At 38.4% G+C, this 22,911-nt stretch overlaps 1 protein-coding gene across 3 annotated transcripts in view; it reads right to left on the reverse strand.

Moving 5' to 3' along the window:
- Positions 1–3,098: 3,098 nt before the first annotated feature.
- Positions 3,099–22,911, reverse strand: part of RALGAPB (Ral GTPase activating protein non-catalytic subunit beta) — an 81,115-nt gene continuing 61,302 nt past the window's right edge. For 2 of the 3 annotated variants that reach the window (XM_081322612.1, XM_081322610.1), the window contains exons 17-30: positions 22,718–22,900; positions 21,155–21,306; positions 20,629–20,816; positions 17,620–17,726; positions 16,753–16,905; positions 16,023–16,232; positions 14,979–15,137; positions 13,937–14,102; positions 13,404–13,526; positions 12,533–12,669; positions 11,055–11,163; positions 10,627–10,705; positions 9,354–9,502; positions 3,099–8,154 (exon numbers count right to left, since the gene is read on the reverse strand). In XM_081322612.1, the coding sequence (XP_081178738.1) occupies positions 7,961–8,154; positions 9,354–9,502; positions 10,627–10,705; positions 11,055–11,163; positions 12,533–12,669; positions 13,404–13,526; positions 13,937–14,102; positions 14,979–15,137; positions 16,023–16,232; positions 16,753–16,905; positions 17,620–17,726; positions 20,629–20,816; positions 21,155–21,306; positions 22,718–22,900 (2,109 nt within the window). In that variant the 3' untranslated portion in view covers positions 3,099–7,960. The remainder of the gene's footprint in view (positions 8,155–9,353; positions 9,503–10,626; positions 10,706–11,054; positions 11,164–12,532; positions 12,670–13,403; positions 13,527–13,936; positions 14,103–14,978; positions 15,138–16,022; positions 16,233–16,752; positions 16,906–17,619; positions 17,727–20,628; positions 20,817–21,154; positions 21,307–22,717; positions 22,901–22,911) is intronic. The other variant, XM_081322611.1, reaches the window with a different exon arrangement.

Raw genomic sequence — 22,911 nt, forward strand, 5'->3', positions numbered from 1 at the left:
AGCATTCATACCCTCAAGTACTATAGTCTGTTATCAATATTTAATAGCTATATGTAAAGCTTCTAGGTTTGGGGACAAAAAGGAGTACTAAAAATTGGAGATTCACAGAGCAGAGCTCTTTTTTTTGATTGCTTGTTCTTGCCTTCAAAATTCATGATTTCAAGTTAGTCCACTTGCAGTATGAACTATATAATGGCTGAGAAACAAAGGAACAGAGGAAGGAGCACAACAGCCATCTGCCACACCAGCAGACACAAGATATACCTAGTAGCTAAAGCCTAGCTCCTGCTTGTAGCTTTTCTGGTAATGAGTTGGTAAATGGTTATGGTTGAGTTAATTAAACATTAACTGTGAGTCTGGCTGAGATGATGTCAAGTTCCTTTCTAACAATGAATATAAATAATTTAGAAGAGTGGGAGATCAGTAGCTAAGGTTTGCATATTAGAGCTTTGCACAATGTCTGGAATCAGCCACACAACTACACAACATTAAAAAAGCAGCTGTAGAAAGTACACTTAGAAGGTTGGATTTATCTTCTATTAGATGGGTCAGACTGGGAAAGAAATCTAAGGCATGGGTCATGCAGATAAATGGACGGTGTAGGAAGCAGCAGTTTTAATTTCAGTGCTTTCTATTAAGATATAGAGAATAAAGCAAGCAGATTGAATCCTAGACTTCTGGATCCTCCTAGAACAGGGTTGTTAAACTCAATTTCATTGAGGGCAGCATCAGCATTATGATTGCCCTCAAAGAGCCAGTTGCTGTCCCCTTTTCTCCCTTAGGCTTGCCCCATCGACAACTCTCATCTCCTCCCTATTGCTTTCTCTCCTCCCCCCTCCTCCTTCTTCCTGCCAAAACCTCTCCTTTTTTATCCTCTCCTCTCCTCCACCATACTTTCACTCTGCCCAGCTGGCCTTTTCACACAGCACTTATCAGCTGGAACTGCGTGTGCTGATTCTGGGGTCCCCTGGCAGCCCCACAGCTTCAGCTGACTCTTCCCCTGAAGACTTGCGTGCGGTTGCCAGCCACCCCTGAGGCCGCCAGAAGCCCCAATCAGCTGGAGCCCCACACGCCAATCCCGGAGCCTCAGCAGAGCCCAGCAACATCGCAGCTCCAGCTGACTCTCCCCCAGACCTCTCTGGCACTGCCGCTGCTTCAGCTCACCCTTCCCCACTACATACTTAATCACCTCCTCCTACTAGTCTGCTTGCGGGCCATGTCTGTCCTAGAGAGATAGGTGTACCCTATGTCTCAGTGGGAAAGATATAATGCCTATGTTGAGCTGGTTTGCTAATTGTGTTCTTTTCTGGAGTGTGTGGCCTGGCAGTATTTATCCATGCCTTGCTAATATCACAGACTGACTACTGCAGTTTATTTTTTGCAAGCCTGCCTTTGAAGACTATATTTAAAGATTATCTGAAAGAAGCAGTACCAAATCGAATCCAGCCTGCTTACTAGTGGGCAAGTGTCGTATAACACTGTTATTGCTAGGTCCAAAGTGCAATTGCAAAATGATGCCTTTCTACCTTAGAGCCTAGGTTACCTGCTTCATGAAGAATCAACCCACCCAGAAAATTCCCTCCTGCAAGATCAAAGGGAAATTTCGAGCAATTGATTGTTTGGTTGTACCTTACCTCCTCTCTGCCTTGCTTTTGGAGTTCAGATGGCTCTTCCTCCCCTTTATAGTGTTTTAAAGAGTAACCAAGACAGAGTTCTTCCACGGAGCTTTATTAATTAATTAATTAAATAATTAAATTAAATTATACAATTTCTGTCCTGCTGCAATCTGTTTCACAGATTTCAGCCTCTTCAAAATTATGATTACTCTAGTCCAGGAGTGTCAAACTGCCGGCCCACATACAGAGGCCACGCCCACTCCAGGTCCGGAAATGCAAAAAAAGTCACGATATGTCACAACACGTCATGTGGCTGTTGTCACCGTAGCCTGAGAGATCTCCACCATTGGTCTTGAACAGAGTTGTACTTCCCCCATTTGAGAAGAGCAGATAGCAGCTGTGGCCAGGAGGGCCTTTGCACAGATATCATATATGCTAGCTTGGTCCCAGGCCTGGAGTTTTTTTGTTTGGTTTTTTTTATTACATTTATATCCCGCCCTTCTCCGAAGACTCAGGGCGGCTTACAAGCTTAGCAGTAGCCTTCATTCTATGTATATGCCTGCTTATTAGGGCTTTCACACACACCCCAAGCGGCATTATTACAAAGTCAGCTTAATTGCCCCCAACAATCTGGGTCCTCATTTTACCTACCTCGGAAGGATGGAAGGCTGAGTCAACCTTGAGCCTGGTGGGATGCGAACCTGCACTAACTGCAGGCAGCTGGTGTCACTTAAGGAGGCGTTAGCCCTCTGCTCCACCAAGGCTCCACCAAGTTAATTTGATGGGAGAAAAGGTTGTAGTGCTTTTTAATGTATTTGTCTGGGGTGTCTTGTTTTAAATTTTTGTTTTAATTTAGTATTATAGAGTGGATGGCTATACTAAATGTAACAAAATTTAATATGTCTTGGCTTACATGTACAGGTCCTTGCTGAATGACCAGAGGTTTTATTTGAAGTTATAACAGCCACGGAAAGGGTATTTTATGGCCTGTAAAATAACCTCTGGCTGCCATAAATGGTTGCACTGATTCCTGCAGTCATGTGACTGTATGTTGTCAGGTCAGCTTTACAACCACTTGTGACATTCTGCTGTGATGTAAACCACAATGTGTTTTGCTAGTTTCTGGAATTTTTTGGTGGCTTCATTTAAATGAATGGATTTGCTTAACTATCATGGCATTCACTTAATGGCCCCAGCATTTGCTTAACAACTGCTTCAAAAAAGACTGAAAATTTACTTTCATTCACATGGCCATAATTATGACCATAATTCCAGGCTCTATTATAAGTTGAGGACTACCTAAAAACCTCCTTGGACAAGAAAGATGCTTGAAATCAAGAAGGAATCAAATTTAAGACTGCAACACTGAGCTTTTAGACTGCTGTTACCTGTAATGTCTTAAAGCACAACAATTCTACACCATAATTTTCCCCATAGGAAAAAGAGCACATAAACTAAAGACCGCCAGTTGAATACATAAGAATATCTTTAAAATTTATTTGACTAATTGTGTTACATTCAGTATTTGATGTGTTTCTTCTGGACAAGGAGTTGGCATAAATACAAACAAGCCTTTGTGCCTTCTCTAAACAAGAGATAAAATACTAGAGACAGAGGAGCACAGCTTCACATCTTTGTATTTACAGTCTACCTTTACAACTTAGTGCTAGGATTATTTACAGAAAATACAGCAAGAACAAAAAATCATGTCTTGGCAACATATAGAACTTTATACATAATTGTACATGATTTTAAGCATATGGTATCTAGGCCATCTCTTTCAAAGCACTTTGTCAAAGATACCCTCTTATGATTGTGAACTCACAGTTTTTTTTGTTCCCTGTTCATCTTAAGTTGTAGTCCTATAATCCTCCTGTGCCAAATATTCAACTGCATGACAATTGTATGCTTCCTGACTGGGAAGCCATTTCACATATTGGACAGTCCAATTCTCAAGACATTCCTATCTGTTCACGACCCATTGAAGCAAACAAGGTTCTGAGGATTGGAAACAAGCTTTCTTTCCTACAGCTGTGTCCCAGCTGCTCTGCATATAGATTAGCTACTTAGTTCAAACATGATTCCCTTCAGTTCCCTCCTTATGCTGTACACTAATAAATGCTTGAAAATCTGCTGAAGAAAAGGGCTTTATATTTCTTAAGTGAAAACTTTTTGTTGAAGGAACTAAAAGAAGACATTTTTTATATGGAAGTGCTATGAAGATTGCATTTTTTTTCTTGCTCAATTTATACCAATAATAATGTATCGAAAAGATGGTAAGTACAACATCTTATGACAGAAGTAGACAGAATAAATATGTGTAGCCCTACTATTGTATCTCATAAAGAGACTGGAATGAAAGTACACAAAATGAAATGATAATAGGAAACAAGCAGTGTTAATGGTAGAAAAGCCATCTGCTTTATAAACTTACATTCTTTTTAATTACCTAGTGTAATGGTATTCAAAATAAAATTTTGAAAGGTAATGGCTACCCTGAATTTATTTATATTAAACAACTTTCTTCAAATTAATGCCCTCCAGAAGTGTTGGATTCCCAGAATGGGATGTCCAGCAACATCTGGAAGTAGCTTCTATCATCTTGAAGAAGGTTAATGTAGGACGTCTGAAGTCTCAGTTGATCCCCAAATTAAATTTTCAGATGCAACTATTTTTGAGAGGTCTAGACAAAACATTTTATTGCAATCAACAGCTCTGCACAGAAAATAGAAAGTTACCAGTGCATTTGGAAGCCTTCTCAATTATACATGGAAAACAGACAACCAGCATCTGTACAAGAGGACCACATCATATGCATTATCTGAGAGAATGCAGTGAAAGTAAGCCCTTATACATTTCTTTTAAACACTCAGTGCTGTTTGATGAGATTTCTGTTGCATATTCTGCCTTATCATTTTTATCAGCAGTATCACATATTAACAAGACCCTTTGTATATGATAACAGATTTAAATAAGATTTACGCATATACAGTAGATTCAGGGCAGTTTGCCTACTTGAGAGCTTTCTGAAGTCTAAGTCAAATCAAGCCTGGGGATAAATTCAGACATGCAGAAGAAAAAGAAACTCGGGGGGGGGGGGAAGAACCCCTTTAAAAGCAAAATGTTTTTTGTGGTTTCATGGAAGAGTCTAACAGACTAACATTTATTTTACTGAGCTACAGATCTTTAAATCTGAATGGATAGTTTAAGGCAACTAATTTTAAATCACACCCTGTTTCTAATTAGTTTAAGTGTCATTGTAGTTTTTTTTTACCTGTTTAATTCAAGATGATTTAACAGGTCATTAGTAATCATATTAACTAATCAGTTTGTCCAGAATAAATATATGATTCAAGCAATTATAGCTATGTCAGCAATTGATGTGTATATGCAGACACTCAATTGTTCAACGCTTGTTATAGTTTTTGTGATAGCCATGCGTTGGTCATGCCATTTAATCTAGGAAATAAATGTGACTGGTCAATTTATAGAGCTAAACAGTATCTAAGCAAATCTATAATTAAGTTTAGTGCTCATGCACTGCGTTAATATTGGCAAGTTTTCAGTAACAAATATGCTATATAAAAACCTATATATTTCAGGATCCTCACTAGCCTTGCTATTTGCTGTTCTAGTCCTGCCTTAGAACCACAAAACTTGCCAAAATTTGCAATTAATTTTATTGTCACCCTGTTAATTCAATGCAGCCATCTTGTCCATTACTCAATCTTGTTCAAAAATTATTATTTAGGATTATTTTTCTCTTCAAAAATGCCACAATTTGTAACATTAAAGAACAAATTATCCCTCTTAAAAGAATATTGAAAACTGAACAATTCTCATTACCAATAGTGTGTATACCAGCTGCAAAGTAGGTATTATACACACAAATACACAGTCATCATAGCTAGAAACGTTTTCATTTTCTCTTTTTGCAAATTGGTCCACACTTGGATGCTGTTCATTCTTTGGCATAACCTTACTATAAAGAAAATAAAAGAGGAAATAAAAGACTCCCACTATTATTTTTGTCCCAATATGCTTTTCCTTGGAAATTTAGTAGTTAAAAAAATAACTTTTGCAGGCAAACTGGATGAGTACAGCTTTGCTGCACACCTCCTCCTCCAGAAAGTATCTCTTTACATATCAATATTTAGAATGATATGGATCTAAAAAGGAATCTTCATATGTAACTTCATTATACATAAGTTTCCTTTTAAGTCTATGTCATGCACCCTGGTAAAACTGGATATAAAAAAGGAAAGGCACAACTTATGAAGTGTTTTGCAAGAGGTTTAGCTGTTACCAGCAAGACTAAGAAAATCAATATTCAGAATTTGTTTACTTTGTTGTAGGAAAGGAATTTACCATAATTAATTTTAGAATGGAAAGGGTCTAACGATATAACACATAAAGATTCACTTCCTAGAGATGATTACTGGCCAGTTGTTCATCAAAGTAAATCAGCAGAAGATTATTATGTTTAAAACCAAAATATTGCATGAGCTCCACATTAAGCTTCCAAGGCATATTACAGTTCCTTATTTAGATTTATTCTCTAAATCAGATTTGTTCAATAACAGAGTTACTAGACTGTTAATCACCTTTATATATAAGTGATTAGTCCTAAATATTCTGGGATAATTATGAAGTTAATCCAGTGACTTTGTGGCAAAGTGTTTAATTTTCAGCTTCTGGTTCTATATAATTAACCAAAAATATTCTGATTTATACTCTATTATGATGGTTGAAAAAAAAGAGAAACAAAACAAAAAGCTCAAAGCACCAAACTGTGTTGGAAAATCAGGAAGTGAATTCTTGCTGGCCTAAATATCTCCTGATATATTTATTAAGAGCTACATTCTACTGAACCAATCGGAAATATTTTTAAATCCAGGTTCATAGAATCTTTTTGATTGCTTACCCATGCTCCCAAAAAGATTTGTCCCTGAAGTATTCTGGATATTCTCTGGGGAAAAATATTTCTATTTACAACATGTATGGGCTATTTTTTAGATATGTCAACAAAAGTTATCTAAAAGCATTTCTATCCTACCCTATGTCTATCTCAGTCATTTATCATCCTCAGAACTATGCAAAGGTTTTCAAGGCTTATAGACATTATAAGAAGTTCATTTTGACATCCACCAAAAATTGTAGGTCCTGTTAACATCTAGTAGTATCGAACACAGCAGTCAATGCAAGTGAAGGAAAATAATCTTTCAACCATCATGCGACATGTATTCTGTACAAATAGGTGTTATGATGTTATTAGGCCAGGGATAGGAGAGTATGTTAGCATGAATGCTCAGTTTCTGACAGAATCATCTCTTCTAATGTCAATTTTTAAAGAGTTGTAATTCTTCTGAAATATGTAGATAGCCTAATTCTTTCAACAATTTTATGACTTCACATTAAACGTGGTTTTTATTTCTGTTGTCATTAGATAGGGAATGGCTGCCAAGTCCTGAATTCAACTGAAATGAGTGAAAGCACAATTGTAAAATTTTTAATTTAGGTTTCAAGTACCAGCTTGTTTTCGTGTGAGTGTACGTATGTTTACACACATAACATACATCCAACTGTACCAAATTCTATAACAAGGATTTTACTTCTGTCTCAAACGTTGTAGTGGATAGCTCAGATGTCACCAACACATACACCAAGGCATATATTTCAAAACTAACCACTGAGCAAAATGTGCCATTTTACTCCAAACAGTATTTTTGCTTCTCCCCTCTCTTAAACCAAAGGTTCAAGGTTTTTTTTTTTTCTGGACAGACCAGCAGAAGACATAGACAATAACAATTTACAAAGATAAAACATTTAGCAACCAGCCCATGGCTTTGAAAGTAGAGGACAAGATCCAAATATAATTTTCTGGATAGATGCTCATAAAAGGAAAAGCAAACCGAGCAGACAAATGCACAAATAGTTTATCTGAAATAATTTGCCCTTAAGTCTAATCTGCTAGAAAAACCAATACGAAACCATGTGTTAATTCTATGCTGAGAATCCGGGGGTTTTGTTTTTTTTTGCAAACATGGGAAATCATGAGAAGTGTAGTTAACCTTCTATTTGCTATACATCCATTATATTGTCTCTTAATAAATAATACTTCATTATCAAAGGTTCTCCCTCTGTAGCATCTGAAGGGGTGGCGATGTGCTCAGAAGGACTGCAGGACTGGAGCCAAAAGCAAGTCCTCTTTATTTTCTTGCAGTAGAAGCAGAAGTCATGCTGAGAATGTGGTTTGTTTCCACAAGAGGTCCACAAGTGGGAAGATTTTATTTCATTGTTGCAGATACCAAGCTGCAATTTAATTGTTCAAAAAGGGTCCTGGTTTAAGGATTACAGTTTTTTAGTCCAACCTCTTGAAAAAGAGAGGTATAAAACTCTGGTTCCAGCTGTTTGTTCCTGTATTTATTGACAATATCTGCTATTTTCTGTTTTCGACGGACATGAGGGGGATTGTATGAGTCACTTTCCAACCTTTTTCTTCGACAAATATTTATTACTGTCTGTCTCACTAAGAATCCTTAAATAAAAAAAGAACAAAGTTAATAGAGTTTATTTCACTCAGGAAGTATATATAGCCTTCCATTTTTATTCTAACAATTTGAATGTATAGCCAAAACATCAACAATAAATAATAGACACCATTTTGTTTGCTAGAAACAATGATATGTGTAGGAGACTTGAGATGCAGTATATAACTGTTTCTTTCCACTACAAAATTAACAATTTCAATGTCTAATTACTTCATTCTCAATACAGACTTATCTTAGTTTAAAGGGGCTGAAAAAAGAACCTGTTGCCCTCTTAATATTGCTGATGATCATCATCCAGCAATCATGGCTACCATGACAAGAGGTCCAACCATGGATTCTCTTTCCATATCAACCAATTCTGCCACAGTAGGTTGTATTATTATAATTTAATATTTATTTATTAAACTCATATATTGATGGGATTATTCATTGTTTAATTCTTTTTAAATTTTGTATCTTATGTTTTTAACTTTTTATTGTTGTGAGCCGCCCTGAGTCCTTAGGGAGAAGGGCGGCATATAAATTTAATAAATTCAATTCAATTCAATTCAATTCAATTACGCTCCCATACTTGGTCTATTTTTTCCCAAGATTAGGAATCTCCAATACTGCAAAAACCTAAGGAGTAATGGGGATTAAGAGGACCAGGATGGGAAGGATGAAGGATCTGAATCCTCACTGCTCCCAATTCTGTTTACGTTTAGATTGCCTTGCACATCTGACTTGAGGTTGTACTTTGGACAGAAAGTTGAGTTTATTGGAATACTCCAATAGATCTCTTACTATTAGAAGATCTTACCAGTTTTTTAGGAACATTATTAGTATATATACCTATAAGCAATAGATCTGAAAAGTATTAGTACAAGTTCAACTTGATTGTCTTTTATCACTTTATTCCACATCCCCTTGGTAAATATTTCCCTAATACTGGGAGAAACGATATCCAATGTGATATGAAAGTATACCACCAATATTTGTTCTTCCAACCAATACCCCATAAACAATGAAAATCTGGCTTTGTCGCTGGAATATTGCCTGAAAAAAGAGGCTTGAGCACAAGGAGAAGGAAGAATTGATTTTTTTCCCAAATCAGAAGTAGCCTAGTGCTAATGTAACAGAAAGCTTTAGTAATAATGCTGCATTCAAAGCTAGTAAATTAATAATCAAATATTAATAGAAGACGTACCTAGAGCTCTTCTGCTAACTATCATGCCATCCACTAGAGGGATAACCATATTGAATTTTCCAGTAGCTCCTTGTACTTTTACCCTGAATAATCCAGTGTTGAGGGGATGGATGAAAATCACTGGCACTTCTTTTTCAGGAATAGCAGACCTTAAAAATCACATAAGTAACTAAAACCAATGAACATTTAAATGTATAAATAAAGCAACTGTGTTTTGATGCCAAATTTTGAAGGATTCCATTTTTAAATAATAAAAAAATAAAACATTTTAACAAAGATGTCAGATGTCTTTTATTTTTCCAAGCTCAGCAGGAGACCAAATGTAGACAGTATTCTAAAATGATGCCAGCTATACAGCAAATGGATTGGCTGGCTTAATATACACAAATATCAACAGGAAAGTTGGAGTTAACAGAAGCAAGCTGCAAATCTAAAAACCAGAACTCATGTGTGGCCAAGGCACAAAACCCCAAATCATTAGGAAGAGGTGTTAACTGCAACAACTTTAAATGTCATTAGGGAATAGTATTTTGCTCACACCACGAAAAATATATTTGGAAATGAAGTAAACATGCTTCCCTCCATACAGGCTTGACTTATGCCTGTTTATCACAATTTATTGGTTGGGACTTAAATTTATATTTATATTTATATTTCTTAAATTTTTATACCGCCCTTCTCCCGAAGGACTCAGGGCGGTGTACAGGGCAATAAATATTAAAAACAAAGTACAAAAGTTAAAAAACAATTAAATATTATGCCCGATATAAACAGTAATTAAAAACCATGTTAAAACCCCAACCCTTAACCCATCAAACCAGGCCGGATTGCTCAAATAAATAAGTTTTTAGATCCCGCCGGAAGGAGCAAAGGTCGGGGGCCATCCGGAGCTCAACCGGCAAGCGGTTCCACAGGTCTGGCGCACCCACAGAGAACGCCCTCCCCCTAGGGGCCACCAATCGACATTCTTTGATCGGAGGCACCCTGAGGAGGCCCTCTGTGTGAGCGCACTGGACGGAGGGAAGTTGACGCCGGCCGCAGGTGTTGCCGTAGGTAATCCGGACCCATGCCATGTAGGGCTTTGTAAGTCATTACCAACACCTTGAATCTCACCCGGAGGGCAACCGGCAGCCAATGCAGCTCGCGGAGCAAAGGTGTAATGCCTAACTCACGGGTTGTGGTAATGCCTAACTCACGGGTTGCATATGGACAGATGTGAACTATGTCCACATAGAAACAGTGTCACCGAAAAGGTAGAGAAATTAAGTCATACCTCAGTGAAGTGCTACTATTTGTTGTAGTTTCTACTCCAGTGCTAGTCTCTGAAACCAAGTCAGAGAGAGGGAAATTCTCTGCAAGACAAGGATAATATAAGGTTGAATAACAACAATAAATACATTTTTAAATCCATAAAAAGTTTCAAGAGAACACAAAAATAACAACTGGAAATTACGTCAAATTTGTAATTGGAAATAGTGGTAGCTAGTTAATTCTAATTTCAGGAAAAATTAAGAGGACTGGACCTGATGAGAATTTGGATGGAAAATTACCAGAAAAGCCTAAGGCTTGGAAGGAAGGAAGGAAGGAAGGAAGGAAGGAAGGAAGGAAGGAAGGAAGGAAGGAAGGAAGGAAGGAAGGAAGGAAGGAAGGAAGGAAGGATTCTCCTTCCATATTTGTAATAAAATTCTGAGATTCACATACCTATGTCATCATAGCGTTCAACCCAAACCACATACACCTTGGTTTCAGGTCCCATTGGAGGAATAGCCCGACCTTGTGGAAATTTCTTTGATCTGGAAGTTGGACTGAGCTATTGCATGTATAAAAACAAAAACAAATGTTTGCCTATTAATCAAAATTAGCAGCATGTATTCAGCTCTAAGACTCTGAAGGAAATTAACACATTTCAGCAACATATAACTTATTATGAATCAATTTACTAGCAATAAACATCTCTGTGAAACTAAGTTCTTCCCAAGACTAAGTTATGATATACCCAATTGGCTACAAAATATTGCACTTAAGATATTTTATGATAAATAAAGTGTTTGGAAGAAGATAAGGCCTTAGCGCCATTATTATGATAAAATTACAGTGGAGACTCATATCTATTAAATTCTGTGCGAGACTGTGGGGGTCTGGATGAGGAACAACAAACTTCAGTTGAAACCTGGCAAGACTGAGTGGCTTCAATTTGGAGGCTTTCTGGTTCTAGGACGTTATTATCTTTTGGGTTGCAAACAGATCCTGTGCACAATCTGGGGGACTTCCTGGACTCATGATTCTTTCCTAAGAAGCAGATGACAGTTGGAGGGCCTTTGCATAACTCCATATCATGTACCAGTAGTGCCAGTTCCGGAATCAAGGGACCTTACTCACAATCATGCCCTTGGTCATCTCCCAGTGGGGGGAAGGGGGGATGGTTTCACACGAGCAGGGGGCACAAATGGAACGTGCACACACTCACACGCTGCTTGCACAAGTGCACGTGCTCACACACCACTTCCGTGGCCAGGTTCCAAACATAGTCTGGTAGTGGGCCATGGTTTGGGACCCCTGTCTCACCAGATCCAACAGAATGGGTGTAATATTGGTTCTATCATCAAGGGAGCTACACTTGGCAGTCCCTAAGTGGTGGGCCTTTTTTGCTGTGGCACAGCAAAATGAGGTCAGTCTCATTACTCCTGACCTTTTGAAGGTCCCTCAAGTCTTGGATATGCCAGCAAGCTTGGGTGCCCAAGTGATAGATGAATTTGTAAGTTGGCTCTAATATTATTTAACATCCCTCCATCTATTATTTTCTTTTCTTGTTTTATAGTTTTTAAGACTCTTTTAATAATTGTTATATAATAGTTTGAAGTAATGGTTGTTTCATTTATTACTGTTTTATTGGATTGTTGAATGCCATCCAAAGACACTTCTCCAGGCTAGAAACCAGGAGATGGTCAATTCTACTACTGCCTTAGATACAAAAACTTTGGGCCAGGCACTCTTTCTCACTCACAAGATCAGGCTCTGGCAAAAAGCTGGTCAGACAATTCCTAAAGCAACCAACTGATCATCATTTGGTTGACATGGGGGGGGGGGGAACGGACCCTGCACCTGCAGGAAAAAATGCTAGGAAAAAGAAATATATAAAAGCTATAACTTATATTTAAAGTTCAACAGAATAAACTTGCCCTCTGTGAAGTACTGAGATTGTCTGTATGATTGGGAAAGAGCTCAAGTGTCAGTGCTTGCTGCTTTAGTATCCCAGGTAGGAGATCCATGTTAGAATCACTTTCTTGGTCTGAGACATTGCTTTCCAATGAATCTGCTGAAATCCAAAAAAAGGAAGTTTCTTAAAACAAGAAGGTCATCAACTCCAAATCCATTCTGAATATTAACAGTGGTTTTCCAGATAGCTCATTCATTCAAGCGCAGAAAGCGCAATTTCCCTAGTCTGCAATCAATAGAGATTTCCGATTCAGTTATAATTGTGCAAATAAAATGTGAACAGAAGAGAATGAGAAACTTTTAGTGATCCAGTTCAGTTTGTCTCAATTTTGACTGGAAACCCCTTGACAGAATTTTAGGTGGAACACTTTCCTGTAAGTATCTGGAAACATTTCTGCATATATGCTAACTCTATGTTTTCCCTAAAAGAGACTTTGTAAATTATTGACATGTCACAGAACTTTAAAATAAAGTAGCCTAAACATTTCTATTCCATATCTGAATACTTTATGAATTCCCCTAAAATATATTTAACATTTCACACGAGAAGTGGGTACATATTAAAATCTTATGAGATAATGACAAAAGGGTGGCAAAAGAAATGGATGTTGAACACAGGAAAATGTATCAATATGCTAAAAGCACTATGGCTTTCTGCAGCAGGGAGGAAAAAAATAAATTCTGTTCCAGTTTAAGAGTGACAAAGTAAAATGAATTTATCACATATTTTTCATATGTGTCAAGTTCTTCTGCAATGCAGTATGCAGTTCTAATACAAATGCTGAAATATTTCTCAATCACTTATAAGAACAAAAATATGTGCAGTATACTTACTTAAGGACTCCACAGGCGAAGGAACAACAAAAGCTATTTCTGTAAGAGCATCTGCGTAATACAACACTTTTCTTTGCCCGTTGAAAATATTTGCTCCCATGTCTTCTGAACAGATTACTTCATCTGAGAAGAGGGAAAAATTAAAACTAAGTCCTGTTCTGTGCTTTATTAAAAGAGCTATGTCCTCTTAATATATTGAAGATTAACTTGTGTTTTTTTTAGTAACTAAAAAGAATTTATATGCTGTATATGCTGCACCTAAAGTTCTATGGACTGGATGTACCTCTCTCAACATAAGCACGAGAACAGCAATTGTCTCAGGACACTCCAACTGCTTAAATCCATGTGTGAGGAAATGGAGTAATTCTGAGCTTCCCAGATCACTGCAGAATGATTGCTTTTGCCCTCCACAAAGAATTCTCTGCTAAGATTATTCAGCCCACCTAGACCTTGCTAAAATGGAGATGATGGGGGAAGGAAAATTGATCTATTTCAGTAAGTTGCTCTGTCTTGGTCCTAAGAAAACACCTCACCTTGCTCTGATCCCTCCTCATCGCAGAAGCTATTAATGGACCAGCTAGTTGAAACATGTCCTGTCCATCCAGGGTGCTTGCCCACATCAACAGACCATCCAAGAGATAGCAAGAACTCAAGAAAGTGTAGTTGAACATTTCTGGAAGACTCTACGTTCTTCAAAATCTGGGGAAGAAAAGACCAGTGTAGCAGAAAAAAAACCCCAAAGATATAAAGGCAATTTCTTACTAACACTATTGTGGAAATCAGCACTTTCTTTTGCATTGCCTTGAAGAATCAAGCAATTTGGCTGGTACAATAAATAAGACAAATAAGACTAGCTGTATACTATATGGGTACTTTGTATCATCCAGAGATATAGATTGGAATGATCTATACCATCTATTCAAACTACAAAATGTCTAGAGCAGATATAATTATGCCATGGAAGCCCCTTCATATGCCCAATCTCAGCACTCATATCAGTTAATTAAACCATATTTCTCATATCCTTTTTTGATATGATTTCCAAAGGTTTGATATGTTTTTCAGCCCCCCAAAAGAAATATTGGCTTAATGAAACCACTGAAGCTAGAAATATTATGGGAATGCAGAGACACAAGGCTTGTTTGGGCCTAATAAATCACAACTTGCTCAACTATTATAATATTGATAATATTACTTACGAATATTATCAACACATTACTTAATACAGAATTTAGCTTCCTGAAAACAGTTCTGCTTTTTAAAGGAGTTTCTGTGTCTTACAGTAGTTAACAATTGTCAAATGAGTTCTAAAGCACCATTTCCAATGTCCCACATAACCTCTTTCCCTGAATAAGTAAAATTAGGGTAGGTTAAGAAAGAAAGTTTAAAAATTGTGGAAATAAAGTAAGAGCTATGTATAATTTTTACAGTCTGTAAAATAAACTTAAATTATTGTGGAATGAAATCCTGAATGATTTCATTTCCAACTGAATTCCAAATTATTGTTGAACTCTTCAGCATATTCTTCTACTTTGTAGCGGGTGACAAACTACAAGGAATCAGCCTATTACTTACTTCTTGGCTTGTTTTTTGGCCTGCCTTCATATAGAAAATGAAAACAGTATCAAAAGGACGACATGGCAGCAAGTCCAGGTAACCAACATCATCAAAAAACCCGGGCAGAGAAGAATCAAGTGCAATCAAGTGAGGAGGTAGTCTGCTATTAGCAGGATCCTAAGCAAAAAAGTACAGATGTTAATGCTAAATAACCCCTCCAAATACTTATGAAGTAAGATAAACTATTTCAGCTTGTAAATGGAACAACTGCTTTGATAGTGTATGAAAACAAAATCCAAAAGCCACAACTGTACAATGTCCATCAAACAAAACGGCATAAAAAGTTTACTGTGTGGAGGCACAGTGGTTAGAATGCAGTACTGCAGGCTATTTCTGCTGACTGCCGGCTGCCAGCAGTTTGATTCTCACCGGCTCAAGGTTGGCCCGGCCTTCCATCCTTTGGTAAAATGAGGTCGGTAAAATGAGGACCCAGATTGTTGGGGGCCAATATGCTGACTCTGTAAACCACTTAGAGAGGGCTGTAAAGCCCTATAAAGTGGTATATAAGTCTAAATGCTATTGCTATTGCTATTACTGTTAAGTTCTCCAGAACTTTTTATTAGCAATATTTTACAAAAGAAGCAGGGAAATGGGAGAAAAAAATGCAGATCAACCTACATCAATCAAGAGACTCTTTGCTTCTGTTCTGGAATTCCCAGAGACACCTACTGTAAAATTCTGCTAATCACCAATTTCAGCAGTATTTTTGTTTGTAAAAATAAATCCTAAAAAGTGTTTTAAACTGAGAACAGGCTTAACATACTATTTTGCTTAATCTATCAACTCCCTCCAAAGAACAAAACTTCACAGTTCTTCCCATCTGCTCATCACATTATTATCACGATCTTTCCAACTTGTAAAGTCCAACATTTTTTAATGTCTGGCTGCTCAATTCAATTGGTCTTATTAAAAAAGGAGTAATAAAAATCAACTGCATTAACATAATAGGTAGCAATATCTCCCACACAGAGAATATAGAGCGAGACCTTATTATACAGTCACCTTCAATGCTTCTAGAGATAGAAATCCAAAGTGAGAAAGGAAGAGGCGGGCTGTTTGAAACTCCTGTGCAGGTGGTGATGGTTTACAGTCTGTGACTGGATCAGGGAAGTTTTTCTTCCTCCATTCTTCTTCCATTTTCTGATCTATAGATTTCTCATAAAGTACTTGCTGATCCATTCCACTTCTCAGCTTCTCATGACGTTCTTCCAGCTGAAACATATTTAGCAACTTCATCAGACATCCAAAATTGCCAAAAGTAGGATCAAGGTGTAGTGCAGTGTTTTTCATGATTTAAAGAGCAATGAAACCAGGTGCCTAAAAAGCTGCTGCAATTTGCTATAGCTTTTTACCTAATAAAATTCTGCTTACTGATGCTCATCAGTTGCCACGTTACAAAAATTCAACTGCTACTCAGCCCCTACATGCAGTTAAATAATTAAAACCAATGTCAACAGAATCAACATCTGTCTGACTTCACATTTTCACAGGATACGGAAAGAATAAGGACCACAGGATATTCCATTCCAATGGCTTCCTGAAAAATGATGACTGACTTAGTTTATATGTCTAGTAATCATAGAAAGTTCTAATAGATGCAGAGATGTACAAATGCATTATTTTGTCCAGAAAGACTGATATGAATACACTCAAGAGAGTAAAAGTAATTGCAAAGAATTTAAAAAGTTTTTTGTGCAACATGAAATAAATCAGGAAATTATAAATTTCATACTTCCTCAGTAACTATCTCATGCAAGTCTGGAATGCTCAGGTCTGCTTTCACGAAAGGAATTTTGTCCACTTCCTCAGGAAATGGGCGATGTTTCACACTATATTTTAATCCAACATCATTTTTAGGTGCAGGTCGGGGTTCTGGAACAAATAGCTGTTGAAAAGAAAACAATCCATTTTAACATTTACTTTAAAAGTTTTAATATTTTGTTATTGTAAAAGCACTGAAACAGACTGAAATAAATTTGGGACTGGCAGCACTTGTAATTCATCAGAAAAGTAACATTTAAATAATTATTTATTATGCCTTCCCAACTATTTTTTTACTCGAAATACTGAATCTTCTGGAATGATGAACAAGGATATCATAATTATTTTAGCATTAGTAAATAACTTTGTGATATTTTTAAATTAATTGATATTTCACTAAAGAAAAGAATATTTGTGCTAAAGAGATTCTAAGACGTATTTATAACTACTGTTAGATTAGTAAAGGACAGACCATAACTACTGCCCTATTATAAAATGTTGCAATTGTTAAATGGAAGATATGAACCACACATACTATATATATGGATGAACATGATTCATTATCTCATTTCCCAAATTTGGGTGGTAATAGAAATAGTCTCTAAGTCAATAATCAGTTATTTTAATTTTTAAAAATGTAATCCTTTATAGATCTCTACAATAAATAGGAGAGGAAATAATCCATGGTTAGTTTGGAAGTGAAGCTGAAAGGGGCATTAAAATCAGTAATTCATTGCACTAAGGGTAGTGTAACATTAGCACTTTACTGAACATTTTTCAGTACTCCTTGACTTTTATAAGAAAGCAAATTAGTTCTACCCAGAACTCTTATAAAAACCTTTTGATTTGTTTTGGCTCCTCTTGGCAAAAGGCAAAGTTGTTGTGCCCACGCATGTCTTCCAGACATCCCACGGATTAGAATGGTGAGGGAAGGAAAAAAGTCATCTGGGGAAGAGAAAGATTAGCATGAATAACCTCTTAAAATAATAATGCTGAAAAAGATTACATTGGGCATGTATAAACAAATTAAGGAATGAGAAATTTCAGTAACACAATTGGCAGAGCTAGAAATTCAATAGACAGATTTGAAGTTAGAAGCATAAGCCTGCTCCGTGTGCAGGAGCTTCATACAATTACTGGAAAGAAACTAATAGCCTCCCCCATTATGTCTGTAAATAAACTTGGGACAATTTTATTTACCAGAGGAATGAAAGCAAGAGGAAAGAATAAAATCAAATGGGTTATAGCAGGGGTGTCAAACTCCCAGCCCATGGGCCGGACGTGTCACCCGGAAGCCACGCCCACCCCATTCCTGGCAATGGCAAAACTATCCCAATACTTTGTCACATGACGTCGCGAGTTTGACATGTATGGGTTATAGCATACCCATTACTGAGTGAATGAAAACAAAAAATATTTTTTGCTATATTTTTATAGATAAGCTGCAAGACTTATTAAAATAGAAACAGACTTAATTTGTATTTAACTGGCTTCTGTTTGAATTCCTATACTGCAACTCAGTTTTATCATGTGTTCTGGAGGCTCCAGGATCACAAAAAATGAGCCTTAAGAATCCAGCTGAAATGTCCTAATAATGTAACAGCCTGCTGGATTAGACCAAGGATTCTGGATTCTGTGCCTGAATGGTACTTGAATGTCTATGGAAAACCTATAAATCAAACATAAATGGCACAATGTTTTCTACTCATTCCCCAGTAATTAGTATTAAAAGATTTACTGACTTTAATAATAAATGTTAAATACAGCTATGAAGATTACAGCTTTATTTTCATTTTCATAATGTAATTCAGTTTGCAAACTACGTAATATGTCTCTTTGAACTATCTTTTCATAAGGGTACCTAAAAGCCAATCTAAAAAGAAAATTGCAATTTTTTTTACAATGTATTTTAATAAAACCTTGCTCCAAAAATAAGCTAGTAAATGAAGAATACAACAAATAAAACAAAGTCCTAGTCATCAGTTTTGAAACACAGCAGGATGAACCATCCTGAAACTGAATTATCATCATCTTAAGTTGAGCTGCATATCACATATACTTCCCAAATATGGCACAATTTCACTTCTACAGTTCAGCACAATATTCTATAATGCAGGAGACCAGTTTAATTAACTGCAAATACATATACCGTATATACTTGAGTATAAGCCGACTCGAGTATAAGCCGAGACCCCCAATTTCACCCCCAAAAACTGGGAAAAGTTGTTGACTCGAGTATAAGCCGATCCGCCGTTCTGCAAGCCTCCGCCGCCGGCGGAGGCTGGATCCGCGCTCTGCAAGCCTCCGCCGCCGGCGGAGGCTGGATCCGCACTCTGCAAGCCTCTGCCGCCAGCAGAGGCTCGATCCGCCATTTTGCAAGCCTGAATACACAGGAATACCCTGTGTGGCCGCGGCTCTAGGGGAAGCCCTGGCTGTCCGCTTCCTCGCTCCACGCTGCCATTCGGGGCCCGCGCGTTCCCCGGGCAAATCGCGGCGCCCAGCAGGCGAGGAAACACGCCCGCTCCAGTCGCCCCCCCTTCCCTCAGGAGACGCGAAGCAAGTGACCGCCCGGAGCTTACCAAGGACTTGCGTGCGGCCGAGGCTTCGGTGCTTCCAGGATCGCGCGCACCTCTCCCAAGCCGTCGCCGTCCGGAGACCTGCCGAAGTTTGGGGAGGTTTGGGGAGGTGCGCGCGCACCTCCCCAAACCTCCCCAAACGTCGGCAGGTCTCCGGACCTCCGCGCCCTGCCTGCCTGCTTCTTTCCGCTGCGGAAAGAAGCAGCCTGCCTTCCGCTGCGGAAAGAAGCAGCCTGCCAGCGGAAAGAAGCAGGCAGGCTGCTTCTTTCCGCAGCGGAAAGAAGCAGGCAGGCTGCTTCGTTCCGCAGCGGAAAGAAGCAGGCAGGCTGCTTCTTTCCGCAGCGGAAGGCAGGCTGCTTCGTTCCGCTGCGGAAAGAAGCAGGCAGGCTGCTTCTTTCCGCTGCGGAAAGAAGCAGGCAGGCTGCTTCTTTCCGCTGCGGAAAGAAGCAGGCAGGCTGCTTCGTTCCGCTGCGGAAAGAAGCAGGCAGGCTGCTTCGTTCCGCTGCGGAAAGAAGCAGGCAGGCTGCTTCGTTCCGCTGCGGAAAGAAGCAGGCAGGCTGCTTCGTTCCGCTGCGGAAAGAAGCAGCCTGCCTGCTTCTTTCCGCAGCGGAAGGCAGGCTGCTTCGTTCCGCAGCGGAAAGAAGCAGGCAGGCTGCTTCGTTCCGCAGCGGAAAGAAGCAGCCTGCCTGCTTCTTTCCGCAGCGGAAGGCAGGCTGCTTCGTTCCGCAGCGGAAAGAAGCAGCCTGCCTGCTTCTTTCCGCAGCGGAAGGCAGGCTGCTTCGTTCCGCAGCGGAAAGAAGCAGGCAGGCTGCTTCTTTCCGCAGCGGAAGGCAGGCTGCTTCGTTCCGCAGCGGAAAGAAGCAGGCAGGCTGCTTCGTTCCGCAGCGGAAAGAAGCAGGCAGGCTGCTTCGTTCCGCAGCGGAAAGAAGCAGGCAGGCTGCTTCTTTCCGCTGCGGAAAGAAGCAGGCAGGCAGGGCGCGGAGGTCCGGAGACCTGCCGACGTTTGGGGAGGTTTGCGCGCGCACCTCCACAAACCTCCCCAAACTTCGGCAGGTCTCCGGACGGCGGTGGCTTGGGAGAGGTGCGCGCGATCCTGGAAGCACCAAAGCCTCGGCCGCGCACAAGTCCTCGGTAAGTTTTTTTTGTTGACTGGAGTATAAGCCGAAGTGGAATTTTTCAGCCCAAAAAGTGGGCTGAAAAATTCGGCTTATACTCAAGTATATACGGTATTCGCATGCATGCACGAAAAGATACACAATATATTTACTCACTTTGTTCATTCCCCAAGGGCTGCTCTAACATTGCAAGGATGACACTGTTATCCAGGACAAAATAGCGGAAGCTGTATTTGTTTATAGAAGGCAGCCGAGCATATTTAATTAAGGTGATCTCATTTACTAAGCTACAAGGAGAAGCAGGACCACTGGGTGAAGGAAAAGCTCCAAGAACTTGCATGATGCTGTAAACCAAAAAAATAATTTAGTCAAGACATATTTAGTAGAAATGCTGGAAAAATGCTGTAGAATGCTGGAAGCAGCATAAATTGTATCTATGACATTTTTACTAGTGTCTTGCTGTCATAAAGCATCAAACAGCCTACAATTTTAAGTAACATAATAAGAATATTTTAGAGGAAAATGCTGAAACTGAAAGTGTATTCTTTAACCAAATATATATTTCCAAGATTCTTCAGTTTTAAGCAAAACACTGTTTTGAGCAAATTCACTATAGAAACATTAACCAAGCTAAGAAAAATATACTGTGATTAACAGGATTACTTTCAATAATCTTTCATACCATGTGAGGGTAGCTTCAGCTGCATCCTTCACTCTCATGGAAGCAGGATTTGGCTCCTTATCTCCTTTGTACTTAACTTCTTGTTCACTACTTCTGGATTTACTTCCTGAGATACCCAGTTCCACAATCTCCAATACTTCTTTTAAACAATCCTAAAAAAGGAATGCTGTACCATTCAGCTATTTAACAAAAAAACACTTTAAGAAATAAAATAACTAAGTTAATTAAGACCTTAAACAACTCTATAAATATTCAGAAAAATATGAGGATGAATGTAGAGTAAAAATGAATAAATGGAACAAAACAACAGTAAGATAGTAAGATTTTCAAAAGAAGAATTCTCCATCTTTGGATTGGTCCAAAATAATTGAAAGGATTAAGCAGAAGCTATATTTAGACTTGTGGTATGTACTGTGCAGGGCTCCTGTCACATTCCTGTAAACTCTGAAAGAGTCTCAGAGGAATTCTGAATAAGTAGATAATCCATATGTGTGAATCACAGAAATCATAATGAAGACCTTTTACAGTATTTCAACTTGCTACAGGTTACATTTTTACTAATTAGCTTCTTACATACTTTGCACTATTACTTTATTAGGGCAATCACTGTATAGTTAAAAGCTCACTTTCCCGGCATTGATTTCATTTAGATAGTTTCAAGAAAGTTTGTAATTTGACAGATCTTTTAGGAGCTAGAGGAGCCCAAAACAACCTACTATTATGGAATCTATAATGATAAAAACTCTAAGATGCTTTTTGCTGTTCTTAAAACTCAGCACTACTGGATTTAAAATGATAAATAGTCATTTTGATAATTAGATTTTGGAGGGGGAGGATATATGATGCATATATGTGCATCATGTCTTTTGTGGTTAGTTATATTAAAAACATTCAAGAAAGAACATGCAAGCTACTTGAGTTTTAGTAACTCCTTTTGCTTTCCCCTATCTCCTGTGGTTTAACTGAGGCAAATGTCATCATTTGTTGTGGACTGCATATTTTGAAAACAAACTACAGGATAATTCCTGGGGCAATTGTTAAAGGGTGAAATGCGGTTTTCCAATGAAAACTTTACACTCCTATTTGTACTGCTTTTACAAACAAAATATGCACAATTTAGAAAGATATATAGGTAATCCTCAACTTATGACCATAATTGTGCTCAAAATTTCTCAAGACATTTGTTAAGTGAGTTTTGCCCATTTTAGGACATTTCTTGCCACAGTTGTTAAGTGAATCACTGCAGCTGTTAAATTAGTAGCATGGGTGTTAAGTGAATCTGGCTTCCCCATTAACTTTGCTTGTGAGAAGTTCACAAAAGGTGGTCACATGACCCCGGAAAACTGCAACGGTCATAAACATGAACCAGTTGCCAAGCATCTGAATTTTGATTGTGTGACAGGGATGCTGCAATAGTTGCATATGTGAAAAATGGTCATAAATCACTTTTTTCAGCGCTGTTGCAACTTCAAATGGTCAATAAATGAATGGTTGTAAGTTGAGGACTACTTGTAGTTGTTACCACAAATAATTATGCTTATATAGAACGGCATTTTCACTCGCCTTTTCATCAAGGATGTCTGGATGTTCGGTAAGCCAGACACAGAGACACTGAAATGCTGCGACTATCATGGAATGGAGATCTCTAGAATGGAGAGGAGCTGGACGACTACACTGATACACAATATAACAGCACACAGAGCTAATTGCTCTCTTCCTATCCGAAGAGTCAACGCCAACCTTCACCTGATATGAGA

This window comes from Vipera berus (genome assembly GCF_964194415.1).
Source record: "Vipera berus genome assembly, chromosome: 3".
Taxonomy (NCBI): domain Eukaryota; kingdom Metazoa; phylum Chordata; class Lepidosauria; order Squamata; family Viperidae; genus Vipera; species Vipera berus.